This window comes from Lutjanus erythropterus, chromosome 12 (assembly GCF_056507025.1).
Source record: "Lutjanus erythropterus isolate fLutEry1 chromosome 12, fLutEry1.hap2, whole genome shotgun sequence".
Taxonomy (NCBI): Eukaryota; Metazoa; Chordata; class Actinopteri; order Lutjaniformes; family Lutjanidae; genus Lutjanus; species Lutjanus erythropterus.
In genome coordinates this window covers 11,206,848-11,220,316 of record NC_139328.1, presented here as the reverse complement: position 1 = coordinate 11,220,316, position 13,469 = coordinate 11,206,848, and the positions used below count along the sequence as shown (strand labels likewise).

At 39.1% G+C, this 13,469-nt stretch overlaps 1 protein-coding gene across 3 annotated transcripts in view; it reads left to right on the top strand.

Moving 5' to 3' along the window:
• Positions 1–6,752, top strand: part of kif1ab (kinesin family member 1Ab) — a 28,625-nt gene extending 21,873 nt beyond the window's left edge. For all 3 annotated transcript variants that reach the window (XM_084731471.1, XM_084731470.1, XM_084731469.1), the window contains 9 exons: positions 122–183; positions 300–445; positions 772–960; positions 1,065–1,136; positions 2,609–2,718; positions 3,404–3,523; positions 3,688–3,880; positions 3,982–4,100; positions 5,386–6,752. In XM_084731471.1, coding sequence (XP_084587597.1) covers positions 122–183; positions 300–445; positions 772–960; positions 1,065–1,136; positions 2,609–2,718; positions 3,404–3,523; positions 3,688–3,880; positions 3,982–4,100; positions 5,386–5,443 — 1,069 coding nt within the window. In that variant the 3' untranslated portion in view covers positions 5,444–6,752. The remainder of the gene's footprint in view (positions 1–121; positions 184–299; positions 446–771; positions 961–1,064; positions 1,137–2,608; positions 2,719–3,403; positions 3,524–3,687; positions 3,881–3,981; positions 4,101–5,385) is intronic.
• The last annotated feature ends 6,717 nt before the right edge of the window (positions 6,753–13,469 follow it).

Genomic DNA, 13,469 nt, shown 5'->3' with positions numbered 1-13,469 from the left:
CACATTCATGGATTCATACAGTCTGAATCTTACGCTGATTCTGCACTGAACAACCGCTCTGTCTAAGAAATAAATTTCTCACTCAAATTCACTTTTGAGATTTCTTCTCTCTGCTTCTCAGTAACCGTGTCACTGGAGTCTATGAAGTCACCCTCTGCCATGTGGCGGACAATGGAAGTCCAGGTGAGGCTGAAATCAAAGAAGATAATCAGTAAAAATAACAAAAACATTCCCTCGTCAACTGCAGTTTGTATTTTTGATTTACAATATTCACTGAGCTTTTCATTCTGCTTCTGCAGGCATGCAGCGTCGTCGCAGGCGTGTGCTGGACACCTCGGTGGCGTACGTCAGAGGAGAGGAGAACCTGGCTGGATGGAGGCCTCGCAGTGACAGCCTCATCCTGGACCACCAGTGGGAGCTGGAGAAACTCAGTTTACTGCAGGAGGTCAGTTTGAAGAGAGAGGTGAAACCTGGAAGAGAAGAGTTAGGAAAGCATTTTTTCTTGCGGGAATAGGTGCAGTTTAGTAAATTTTAATCTAGATTTTGATTTCAGCTCAATTTTGCTGATTCAAATAAAAAATTGGGGGAAAAAAAGCCAAGAGAAGTGGATCATTGGTGCATTCATCTAGTCAGGTGTACGCAGTATTTATGTTAATGTTTCAACAAAGGAGAATGTTTGTGGATCATCCTCTCTACAACCAGTCAAATACCCTTCGAGCCTCTCTGGACCACCACTGTTGAAATTAACTTTGTGTTTCTTGGTGTTTTTAGGTGGAGAAGACCAGGCACTACCTGCTGCTGAGGGAGAAGCTGGAAGCGACTCTGCAGGCAGGACAGGACGCTCTCTACAAGAGCAGCGACATCAGCGATTTTGCAAAGAGCCCCGTCCTCAGCCAAAGTCCCAGCAGCAGCCCTGCCCCCGACAGCCCCAACCAGAGGCAGAGGGAGCTGGCTGCCAAGGTGACTGAGGCCTCTCGTCTCAGCTTAACTATTATTTCTTGGTCGTTTTGATCAGACACAGATTTTATCCAACGTTGTTCTAATAAATCTTTTTGTCTTTCCAGTGTCTGCGTCTGCTGATGCACACCTTCAACAGGGAGTACAGCCAGGTGAGCAGCAGTGCCAGTGAGAGCAAGGTGAGCCCCAGCCTAGGCCCTCTAACCCGGCCCGTTAATCCTCCTCAACCTTTAGTGCAAAATATTAAAGCCCCGCACTTCGACCTACCTCTGTCATTTCATCCATTCCTTCATTATTCTATTTTTTTTGCCAGCACATGTTCGTTTCAGCATTTTTCGTTCTTAGCATTTTTCTCTCATGTCTTTTAACCACTCAGTAAACTTGAGTTAAATATTATTCACAAATAATTCTTTCTTTGTACCAGCTGGGTGAGAGATAATATTGACTCAGGTCTACTGCATGAAGTGACAGTTTGGATAATTTGATGTGGGGTCGTATGAAGTAAAGAGAAGCAAAGAGGGACACCAGCACAGACGCGAAGCAACGCACTGCTGTGGACAGAGCCAGCAACAAAAGATATTTTAGCCGCTTAAAAAAGGCAGACCTGAAAAAAAATCAATATCAGTTCAAGGGCACATTATATTTAGAATATTTTCACCACTTCACTTTGCTGTCAGACAGCTATTTCTGATAGGTGAGCCAAATATTGCTCTGTCCAAACCAACCAAACTCCATGGGCAAAATGATTGATATTACCTCACAGAACAGGGGTCTACTACTGCTTTGATCTCTTATGTGACTTTGCTGAATCCTGAACACCAAAATCTCACAGTAGCAGTAGATCAGCAATTCCTGTGTTCTGTGGGGTGAAAATACTGATTTTTCTTATGGAGTTTTGTTGGTGTAGAGAGAGCAATATTTGGCTTGTATAACTGTGGTTTCCCATTGGAAAAGACTGTCTGATGGCAAAGTAAAGTGGTCAAAATATTCTAAATATACCGCACACTTTAAGTGATATTGATTTTGTTAGGTGGATCTTTTTTAAGGAGCCAGTGTACGTTTTGTTGCTGACCTTGTCCACAGCAGTTCATTGCTCAGCTTCCGTTCTGGTTCTCCTGTTGCTTCTCCAAACTTTGTACCGACTGCCATCTACTGTAGGTAACACACTGACTGCACATAAGTACCTCATACAGCCCCACTTCAAATAATCCAAACCATCTCTTAATCTCTGTCTGTCCAAACCCAGGTAACCATATTTCATACCTTAAAATAATTTAACTTCCCCTTCCTCCTTTTACTCATCCTCACCCCTCCTCTTTAGACTCTGCGAGGCTTCTTCCACTAACCCGATGTTACTCCTGCATGTCCTCTTTAACATGTTAATCAGCGAGGGGCTCTTAGATAATGAGGATTTGAGGCAGTTCTACATTACACTTTTAGAAAATGACAAATTGTCTGATTGAATTATTCTCTGAATGCATGTCTGTGTTGTTTGTGCTTAATTGTTTGCCGGTATGTTTTGTCTGTATCTGTATTTGTCCCTCTGGTCTTGTGTGTGTGTGTGTGTGTGTGTGTGTGTATGTGTGTGTGCTTCCCCATGTATGGTTTGTTGTGAATGTGTTTCTGTGTGTGTGAATGTGTGTGTTTTTAGCTTTCTGAGATGTCGGCGTCACTAATGAGAGACTCCTCCTCGTCCGCACTGAGCACGCTCACTCCGTCCTCTACCTGCCCCTCACTGGTCGAGGGACATTATGACATCAGGTATGTAACCGCATGCTTTAACTCATCGCAGTATCATATTTATCATATTTATTCATTTATTTACTTATGTATCCGTTTAATACAGTGTGTTGGTCTGTCAGGTTTTAGATATTTTGCTCCACTGTACCTGAGAAGATAAATAAAGTACATGTTTTGTTTCAAGAACATTCAGCATCAGTTACAATCAAATGATAATTTCATCTTTCATTTACAGTCCCTTCTTGTTTTTTTTTCTTTGCTGTATACTGCAGGGTCCCTGATCTTATCGAACACACCTCCTTTATCTTCATTTTAAAAACTCTAGATTCCTTTAGTGATCACCATTTAAAAAAAAACAAAACAAAAAAAACAGCACTACTGGGCAGTTTAATCTATGACAGTATATCATATTTTACAAGGTGGTTATGATTTGTATGAAAAATCTTGAAAGTAAAGTGAAGTGACCAGTAACCATAGCCATCAAATTAATGTATTGGAGTAAAAAGTACAATATTTCCCTGTAGCATAAGTATAAAGTAGCATAAGATCAAAGTACTAGACTGAAGTATAACTGCAGTCACTCAACAGTAAAATATTGTAAAATAAATCAGTCAGATGAGCAGGACTTAGGCCTTTGGATTAGTTAAACCATGTTCATGTTGTTGTGTTATGAACATGTACATGTGTTTGTGTTTGTGTTGTGCAGACACACTGAACCCAGTTCAGGAGCTTCCACACCAGATCTGGACCCGTACAGCCCAGTGGACAGAAAGAAGACTCTCAGAGGATGCACCTTCGTTCCTGACATACAGGAGATCCGTGTCAGGTCAGACCACACACACACACACACACAATACTCCATCCTGAGTCACTGTGAATAAAATTAACATTTTAACTGCAAACTGTTCTCATGTGGTGAACAACCATCATTCAGGAAACGTTTGATCACCTTTTCATTCCTAACATTAGTGTTTCTTTTATTGTGTGCAGCCCCATCGTGTCAAAGAAGGGCTACCTTCACTTCCTGGAGCCCCACACCAGCGGCTGGGTGAAGCGTTATGTGGTGGTGCGTCGGCCCTACGTCTACCTGTACCGCAGCGAGAGGGACAGTGTGGAGAGAGCCGTCATCAACCTGTCGTCTGCCAAAGTGGAATACAGTGAAGACAAACAGACCTTACTGCGGGTACGATCCGCCTTCAGTTCAGTACTGTACTGACTTTTAGATAAATGAATAAATAGTAAGAATCTGAACCTGAATGTGCTTATTTCTTTATTCATCTCCAGACTCCCAACACGTTTGCTGTGTGCACTGAGCATCGTGGGATCCTGCTACAGGCCACCAATGACAAAGAGATGCATGACTGGCTGTACGCTTTTAACCCTCTGTTAGCCGGCACCATCAGGTAAAGATAAGAGATGATTCAGAGAGACTGTAAAATCAACTTGGACAGCTGTTTAAAACAGCTATTAACCACACAGATGAGCCCATTAATGTTTAAACATTTTAAATATAACTGTACATGGTAGCACTTTCACAGGTCACATTGTGGGCTGAAGTTTTCCTGAAAAGAAATCCTGGACAGGGTTGTGTGAAAGTAGAGATAGACTTCCAGTTAATCAATTAATTACAACCCAGAGCAACAGTTCCCAACCTGTTTGGGTCCATCATCACAGGTTATGGTTTTAGTGCACACATGAGTTCTGATCACATTAGCCAAAGAGTGTTTTTTATCAGGTTGTTTGATTTTTAGAGGCCTGAAGAGGTAGAGAATAGAGTTCCACTCACCCGCTATCAAGACTGGAGACTGTCAGTCTAAATAAAAAATGCACGTTCTTGCCTTTGAGTAGGTCAGTGACTGAAAGCTCGCTAATAAAAAACATTTTTGAACAGGTTTTTTGACATTTTTTACATTTCAGTTCAGAGACCTGAAGGGGTCAACATTTCTAAAACTTCACAAGAACAAAATCAGAAAAGAAAATCCATCATAATATTAAACATAAGTGTCTTGTGACCCCTGAAAAAACACCCACTGACAGTGTTTTAGTCAAAACAAACAGACAAGCATGCAGTCAAACAAAAAAGAAGACAAAAATATGCAGTATATAAGTATGTGTAAACAAATCTCAGTTTTTTCTTCTATAATTAGTGACAAATTATAAAGTTCTTTTCAGGAAACGTTCTGGTAAGTTATTAGAAAATGACAGGAAATCATTGACCGTATAGATGGATGCTTCATTTCCACTTCCTCCCACTGGACATAAATTAAGCCAAAATATCCTGGACACGGGCGCTGCCATTTTGCGCTAGTGACGTCGTTTGGAGCCGGAGTCTGCACAGTAGTGTGATCAGGGACGGAGCTGCAGTATTGAGTTCCTGTACAGCCCAGCTGACTCAGTCGCAAGCAGAGATCATCTGTCTTATCATGACGTGAAAAAAAAACAACTTAAGATCAAATAAGTAATTAAAACCGAACTGATCAATAAAATAAACACTTGAACATTTATCAGTGTGATAAGAGCTACCTAAAATGATAGAAACCATCTTTGAGAAAATTTAATGTGCACATTGATTTTTATATTTTGGTCCATGTTTCATCTGTTAATGCAGAGGGGAGCGTGGTTTTGACTTGTGCTGCAGCCAGTCTCCAGGCACTGATAGTTCTCCTATCTTCACTCTCCTCCCCTCAGGTCAAAGCTCTCCAGGAGAAAGTCGGTTCAGTCGGCTCCGGCCGCTCAGAGGATGTGAGGGGTGAACCGGCCTGGTGGAAAACAACAAACAAACAAAGCAAAACAATCTAAAAGCTCCACTCACCATCCTGCTCTAATGACCATATAAACAAACTTATACATAAAACCATTTAAATAACCCTCTATATGACAACCGTCCCAGTCCCGAACATCACTCGAGCGCCAATCCCAAAACCCCTTCTCTGTTTTTGCAGTCGCCACCTCCAAACCCCTGCATGGCGTGCTCCCTCCTGACCTTTAGAAGAAACATTAAGACAAACTAACCACCCGAACCCGTTCATTAACTTACCTGTGCCGGGTGTTGGGGCTAGTTCTAATTAGTTTTCATGTAGAAATCTGTCATCTGTGAGGCTAACAGTCCCCTGTAGAAAGTTCACACGTGCTCAGTCCCTCCTTTCACTATAACTGAAAATGAGTCCCCAAGTTTTAAATCAGCCGTTCATGTATTTCTAAGTAACGCCGTCAGGTGAGGGGGGATGTTTCTCTGTGTATGTGCAGGGATGATAGCTCCACATGCATCCATCATATACTGTACATTACCTCAGTTTGGATTGGCTTGGTGCTCTACAGCATATAGAGTATTCGTCTCACTGCAGATAGCGAACAGATCAGTCATTTTAACATTGTAAAAGTAGCATGAGGGATTTGTTAGGACAAAAGGGTAAGTTGTTGTTCCTGTGTCATTTCTTTTTTTAAGCTCCATGAAAACTGAGTTCGTTGGCTCGACTAAGGCAAAATAATTCATAACCAGGAGAGAGATAACTCATGTCCTTGCCTTGTTCTCGGTATGTGCTTTTTTTTTCTCCGTTGAACCATGAAGAAAAATGTTATTTATTGTTGCTATCATAGATTGCACTGTTATTTATTTGTGACAGGACCACTGACCAGTTTTGTTGCATGGTTCATCTTTATTGAGTTGATGTATCATTTACTCAGTTGTTTTAACCAAAGCATTTTTTTTATTTAATTGTTTAAAAACATTGTCTACTTGTGCATTCGTGTTAGCAAATATTTAGGATGAAGAAATAGTTTGACATTTTAGGAAATACACTTATTCACTTTCTTGCCAAGATTTAGATGAGAGAATTGATACCGTATGGTCTATACGGTAAATATGAAGCCACAGCAAGCAGCTCGTTAGCTTAGCTTAGCATAAGGACTTGAAACAGGTGTGAGCAACTAGCCTGGCTCTGTCCAAAGTTAAGAAAACCTGCATACCAGCACCTATAAATATCATTAACACATATTATTGTGTGAAAGTGGTTAGGTTACAGAAAGTCAAATAGCCTACATTTAAATTAAATAAAGGAACAGTAAATAAACAGTTAGCATAAATTAGAATGTAGCCTGTGCATTAGCCTCAGATACTAAAGTTAGCTTGGTTATCAGAAAATGTATAGCAAGAAAACTAAATCATCAAATCACCAAACAATAAAATTATACTAAAAGATAATGCTCCAGCAAGGGCATTTAGGGAATAAATTAAAGATGTGCGTCAATATTTGCTTAATCACAGGGGTGGGCTAATAACAATGGAGTAAATCACAGATGGACAATGGAGAGCCAGAACTCCTGAAAGAACAGCTCCACAGCTGTTGTGAGCTCTAAAGATATTTTCCAGTATTTTGTCCAATCTTTGTCATATCATATAATTTTTGCAGGAATACTGTGAAATATTATGATATTATTTTATGACCATATCACAGATGACGACGTGGTCCCCATACTGATGTGTTGTGCCGAGTTCCCCTCCTTCAGGGAACAGTGGTTCTATGTATAACCTCCACCTGTAACTCTTGGCAAGAAAGATAATAAGCTTATTTCACAAAACTGTTTCTTAAAATAATCATTTATATCTAAATTGACCTAAGATGTTTTACATGATAAAAAACACTAGGAGGGCAACTGTACTGTAGATGGGAAGTTTTACTTTAATCAAATAAGTTTATTATGGGTCAGCCAAGTTGCTACATTAAATAATTTTTACTATTTAAGTCTTGACTAGTAGCTAAATGGGAAGTTGTGATTGACCATGGACCTGTAATCTGTTGACGGCAGTTTGCTTTGAGTGGGCAAGAGCGTTGTCCATGCACCAGATAGTGCCTCCCTTTCTTCACCTCTTTTTCTTCTCTCCCTCCTTCATCGCTGTCTTTGACATCAACACTGAAGTTAGTCACACGTGTCCAAGTTTAAGCTTTTATGCAGAGTAAAAAATAGACGCTATGGATCCTTTTTTTTTTATATCGATGATCTACGTTAATGTTTTGGAGAGTGAATATTATCAATGATGCTATTATAGTATGTTGGTATAGCCTGTAACAGTACAGTACAGCGTGTATCTCACTATCATTCACTGTAAATGTTGCATTTAAAAGCAATCCTCTCCCCTTGTAGCTTTTGTACTGTAGCTGCTAGATATTTGACAGCCTGATGCTTGTGTCAGAAACCAGTACAGTATGATTAGCTTGGTGTTTTTATGACTTTCACATCCAGGGATGGTTTCTAGTTGCTTTTACCTGCCGTCTGTTATTTTGCACTATACCAAGATGACCCCAGGTGCTGGTTTGAGATGAATATTATCTGCAGAAAGGAAAAGTCTAAGTGCATTTCTAATTTGTTTTGTATTGTAACTGTTTTAACTCTTTTGTCAATATCACTTTAAGACATGGTCAGCCAACCATTTTGTCTTTCCTATTTTCCTTTTGTTTCCTGTCTGACTGGTTAAAATCAACTTTTTGTCCAAAAAAGCTTGACTAACAGTCGGTTAACAGAAAGTATTCAGGACTCTGTACGCCACAGGCCAACCAACCTGTTGAGCAAAGCAGCCTAATACTTAAAAAATCAGTACAAAAACAAATATTTATTTCACATTTTACTTAATTTTTTTTTTTTTTGAAACATAAAAAATATAAAAACAAATTTGTGTAAGGGGACAAAAACAACAAAACAAAACAGACTTTCAATAAATTAACTTTTACTGCCATACCTGTTCTGTACTAATCCATTAATAATCAATCAATCAATCAATCTCATAGGCCCACTCTGCACCCTAGTGTCCATATTTGTTGCTGTTTGTGGCTTCTGTGATTTTTCAAAAGATATTAAGGTAATATGCAGTTTATTTCTGAATGTTTTTGGGTCATCTTGGTATAATCAACTTTATTTGTTTTGTAAACAAAAAAAAAAGCTAAATGATATATACTGTATGTTGTCTGCTGGAACAGAAGACAAACGGAAAGTTTTATTTATAAAGTTTTGAAGGATGGATTAATTTATGTTAAAATATATTGCACTTATGCACAAGGCATCTTTATTTACAATGTTTTTTGATTTTTTTAAGAATGTATAGAAAAGACTGGTTTGTGTTTAAAAGATTTTACAGCCCTGCCCTGACGGGAAGAGAAGATCAGATTCTGAATCTGTGCCATTTTTTGCTTCAGCAATCAAACCCACCAACACCACCAACAACAACAACAACAATGCTGCACCAAATTGCATTGATTTGATCTTCTTAGTTAAAACTGGCAGATGACTTGCAATGCTTCCAACCCTGATAGTTCAAGGGTATCATGTTTAAAAAAAAAAAAAAAAACACTTTGTGAGACAGTTTTAGTGCACTGGCCAATAATTGTTGAAGGGAAAATGAGTTGATTATTTTATATTTGGCCGCTTTTTAACTGTCATAGCTCTGGATCGAAGCATGCAGGTCCACTTATCTTCTGCTGTCCCTCTCTCCTGCCTTACCCTTTGCTAATGACAACAGCTTTCTCTCCCCTCCCCAACCCCCCCCCCCACCCCCCCCACCCCTGAAGTGCTGCTTGTAAAGTATTGTCATTCATGATCCTTGTAATGACTAACTGGAAACCTCCCTCTTGGCTCTGTCTTGTATATAAATGGAGATTTTCTGTGTTGGGTCTCATCACACAGATGATATTAACTCTCTCTTCCTCTGTATACCATGATGAATAAGAATAACTGGCCTGCTGCTTCGTCGAGTGTCACCGCGGAGTAAAGAGTGCTCATCGGGGATCGGTTTTGCACATTTTGAGCTCGGCGTGGGCGAGAGGTGGTCACCGTGGACCGGCGGGGTAGATGATCCCAGGTGTGCTCTCTTGCTCTGAGCTCCTTGACAGAAGCAGATTCAGGTCCAAGCCTGTGATGAAGTCTTAATCTCAGTGCTCACGTTTATCTTTTGAGTGTTCTGGAGTTCTTTCTCATGTGTGTGGACACGTAACAAAAAGTTGTCAAGAAAAAAATAAGGCGAATAAATAAATGAGTGTTGAAACTTATGCAACATCTCAGTGTGATGTGTTTCATTGTTGCTTTTATCAGTTTTTGTGATTCGCATGTCATTGCACAGTGTGTGAAGCGTTTTGACACCTGACTAGTCCCACATTTTTCAACATAGAAACGTCATTCAAACATCGAAATCATTCAGCTCAATTAGGACATGCGCGTGTGTATTCAGAATTTTGATAACATTCATACTTTCCGAAATATTCCAGGTTTTCTGCGAAAATTCTAAGTCACCCTTTCTACAACCATTGAAATTTTCCACATCATTCTTATATTTTTGGTAATATTCAAAAGCAGGTCAGTTTGGCATCAGGCTTTTTACAATTATTGAAATATTCAACATCATTCAAACATTGTTATATTATAAAGGCAGTAATTCAGTTTAGTATCAGCCTTTCAACAAACCTTCAAATATTCCACATCATTTAAACTTTATATATTATTTAACCTTCAAAGCCAACAATTCAGTTTAGTGTCAGCTTTTTTTTCTTTCTTTTTTTTTTTTTTATCACACAAACATTATTTTATTCAAGGCAGCATTGGAGTTTAGCATCAGCTTTTCAACAACCAGCATTCACACCCACAGTTTCTTTAGAAATTGACTTATTTAAGTTACATAGATCAGTCTGCAGGGAACGCTTGTTCAGCATATCATCCCACATCTGCTTTGTAATTGCAGCTCACACACACACACACACACACACACACACCAGGGCCCAGATGTCTACAACTGCATGTACGCACAAACAAATAAAATATGCAGACAGATTGTTTTCATTTATAAAACCACATGTTTTGACTCATGTTTTATAAAACTCAATCATCGTGGAACTGGCTGCGCCTGCACAAGCCCGATTTCCTCTCCCATGGGTCACGATAAATGGAAACAGAAACATTTGTTTGTATGACACAGTTCTGTATTTATTAGAACGAAAAAAAGAACTTCAGCTTGGGAATTTTGGGACAAAGTTTGTTAAGTCCAGGATAGTTGAAAGTAGAATTTGGGACCATTGACCCTGAGGAAAAAATGTAATTTTGAGCCCTGGTTTGAAGCAGTATTGTGCAAAATTTCAATCATCTTATGAGACCGATCCCATGTGAAAAAGAAACAGAAAAAACTGAAACTTGAAAGTGGCCACTTTTGCACTTCTCTCATGCTGCAAGCTATAAGAATTTAGTGAGAACCAAGTAACCATGATGAATATTTCTAAGTTTGGTCCATGGCAAATTATGTTTGTTGTTTTAGTTTTAAACATTCAAATATTGAACACATAAGCTTTTATGTACAAATATATGCCATTATATTCTAATTAAATAAATTGTATGTCTCACCTATATGACATCTTACATGTTTTGTAAGGCTTTTATAAAATGCTTGTGAGGTTTCAGTTTACCAAGGGTTTGGATCTGGTTTGTCTGTCACATACGATATTACATGCCAGTTTCAGATAATAAAAAATGTATCTATATCTTTTATATGTAGTGTGTTTGAGTATATTGTCTCAGTGATTCACTAAACTGCAGATATGCAGATGTCTGCAAGAAAAAAAGCTATAATAAAAAAAATATATAATAAAAGCTGTAAGTGTGTTGGTCACATTTCCCAAAGAGTAACTGTAAACTAACTGTAGCTGTGGAATTATATTTACCACAATAAGAAAAAAAAATGTTCTATTGAACTTTAACATTTAATTTTCATATTTGTTTGACTGCTCTGCACAATATGAAGAATGGGCTGACTTCTTCCATTACACAATTATGTCGAAGGCATCTGTTACCATCAAACATGACGTCTTCCCCAGGACGTTTTTGTGCTGATTATGCTGAAACAGCCCCTCCCTGAGAAATCAGTGATCTCACAGTGATAACGGCTTTGAGTTCAGTCTCTGACGCTGTCAAAATAGCATTTTAATTCAAAGGCTTAATAAGCAGATAGGCCTGTAGCAGCTCTGTAGTAACTTCTTGATTTGGATCCTACATTAAAGAAATATTGACATTTTGGGAAATTTGCTTGTTCGCTTTGCTGCCAAGAGTTAGATGAGAAGATTAATACCGCTCTCATATTTGTCTGTTCAGTAGGGTGCTGCTAGACTGGCATTGCCAGGCTAATTCACAAATGTGAATTATCTATTATCTGCCAGAGAAAATGAAAGGATGACCTTGGCAGATTCATCTGGTTCCCAGGCTGGAGTGCTGCAGGAATGAGTCCTAAAACTGAGAAATGAGTTTGCATATTTGCACCTCCAGTTCTCTCATCTCAAAGTTAGTGGTTTTTTTGAATGGATTTTTTGGTTAGATGTCTGAAATAAGGTCTGTGATTTACACAAGCTTTTACATGTCTGAAAAAGGTGGTTCAGATGGCTAAATGAGACTACAGAGGTTGTCTGGGACATTAAGTGTCATCAGGCCGAACACTAATCACTAAAGTTATGGTGATGGGAGGTCATGCATCTGTAGTGTAGCTTGTTTATAGCCTGACATTAGCTTTTTTACTTTGGTGATTGCATACACGCTTCAAATATTACTTTGCTGAACAAAACATGTAACTGTCATAAACATTTGTTTGCCACAGAAATGATCTTTTGCACTAATCCAAAATCCAGTGGAACAATCCTGTTGGTCTTTTTGTTGAGGGAACCAGAGTGATTATAAACTCCAGTTTTGCCTACAAAAATATGAATCCAAGCACTGCTCTATATGAAGCTGCAGCAAGCAGCTGGTTAGCTTAGCTTTGCTAAAGACTGGAAACAGAGACAGTTAGCTTGAGTCTGTTTCCTGTCTGTCCATCTATCAGCACTTTTAAAGAAGACAAACTGACAAGCGATATTTTTGTTGTTGTTGTTGTTTAATCTGTGTGAAAAACTAAGTGTAGGGGGCCACTTGCCAGATTAACCACTGATCTCAGCCAGGAAAAAGTCAACCAACTCTCCCTCCATTTTAGAACAATATCACTTCTCCTTAAAGTCAACCTTCCACTCAAAGATGTGTTTTGCTGATTATTATTTCACTGAGATGTTTTTGCTGATCAGAATGCATCTAATTGGTTAACAAATGTTGTTGGGGATCTCGACTCTGTGTCACTTTTTGACATTTCAACAGCATTAATAGAACAGCCTATTGTCACTTAGAAATGTATAATAATAATAATAATAAAGTGAGGCCTTTTTGTCAAAAGCAGAGACTGAAAAATGTGCAAATGTACGCTGTTTATCCTGAGTTGGTGTGACTACTCCTGTGCAGCACATCATGTTTCTCAGCTGACACGTGATAATGTCCACTGTACTAATGTACCTGAAGGGAGAAAAACATGACAAAAACAGTGTTTTTGCAGACGGAGAAACCTAATAAATGGATAACATAACACGATGCTCCTCTCGTGGCTGTTAGGTAACAGTTTGTACTTTTGCTCAGGGTGAACGCATGTGCATGTTTCTGTGTGACACTGTTCTTGTGCGTTTGTGCAGCCTTCCATTATTGATCATGTACTCACCATGTGCTCAGCTGCAACAAGGCCAGTCAGACTAATCCCCTAATAACAGAGGCAGAAATACTGGGCTCCACACAAAGGCCCTGGACTGAGTGAGGGGCAGCTGCCTCCCATCAGGCACTGGGGTTACAGCAGACTAATGATGAACAATAAGTTTGGTAAGATAACTGAAGCTCTTTTCTATGTAATGAATCTTGAATATTTAACCATGTGCTGTGTTTGTTTCCATATCACCCTGTCC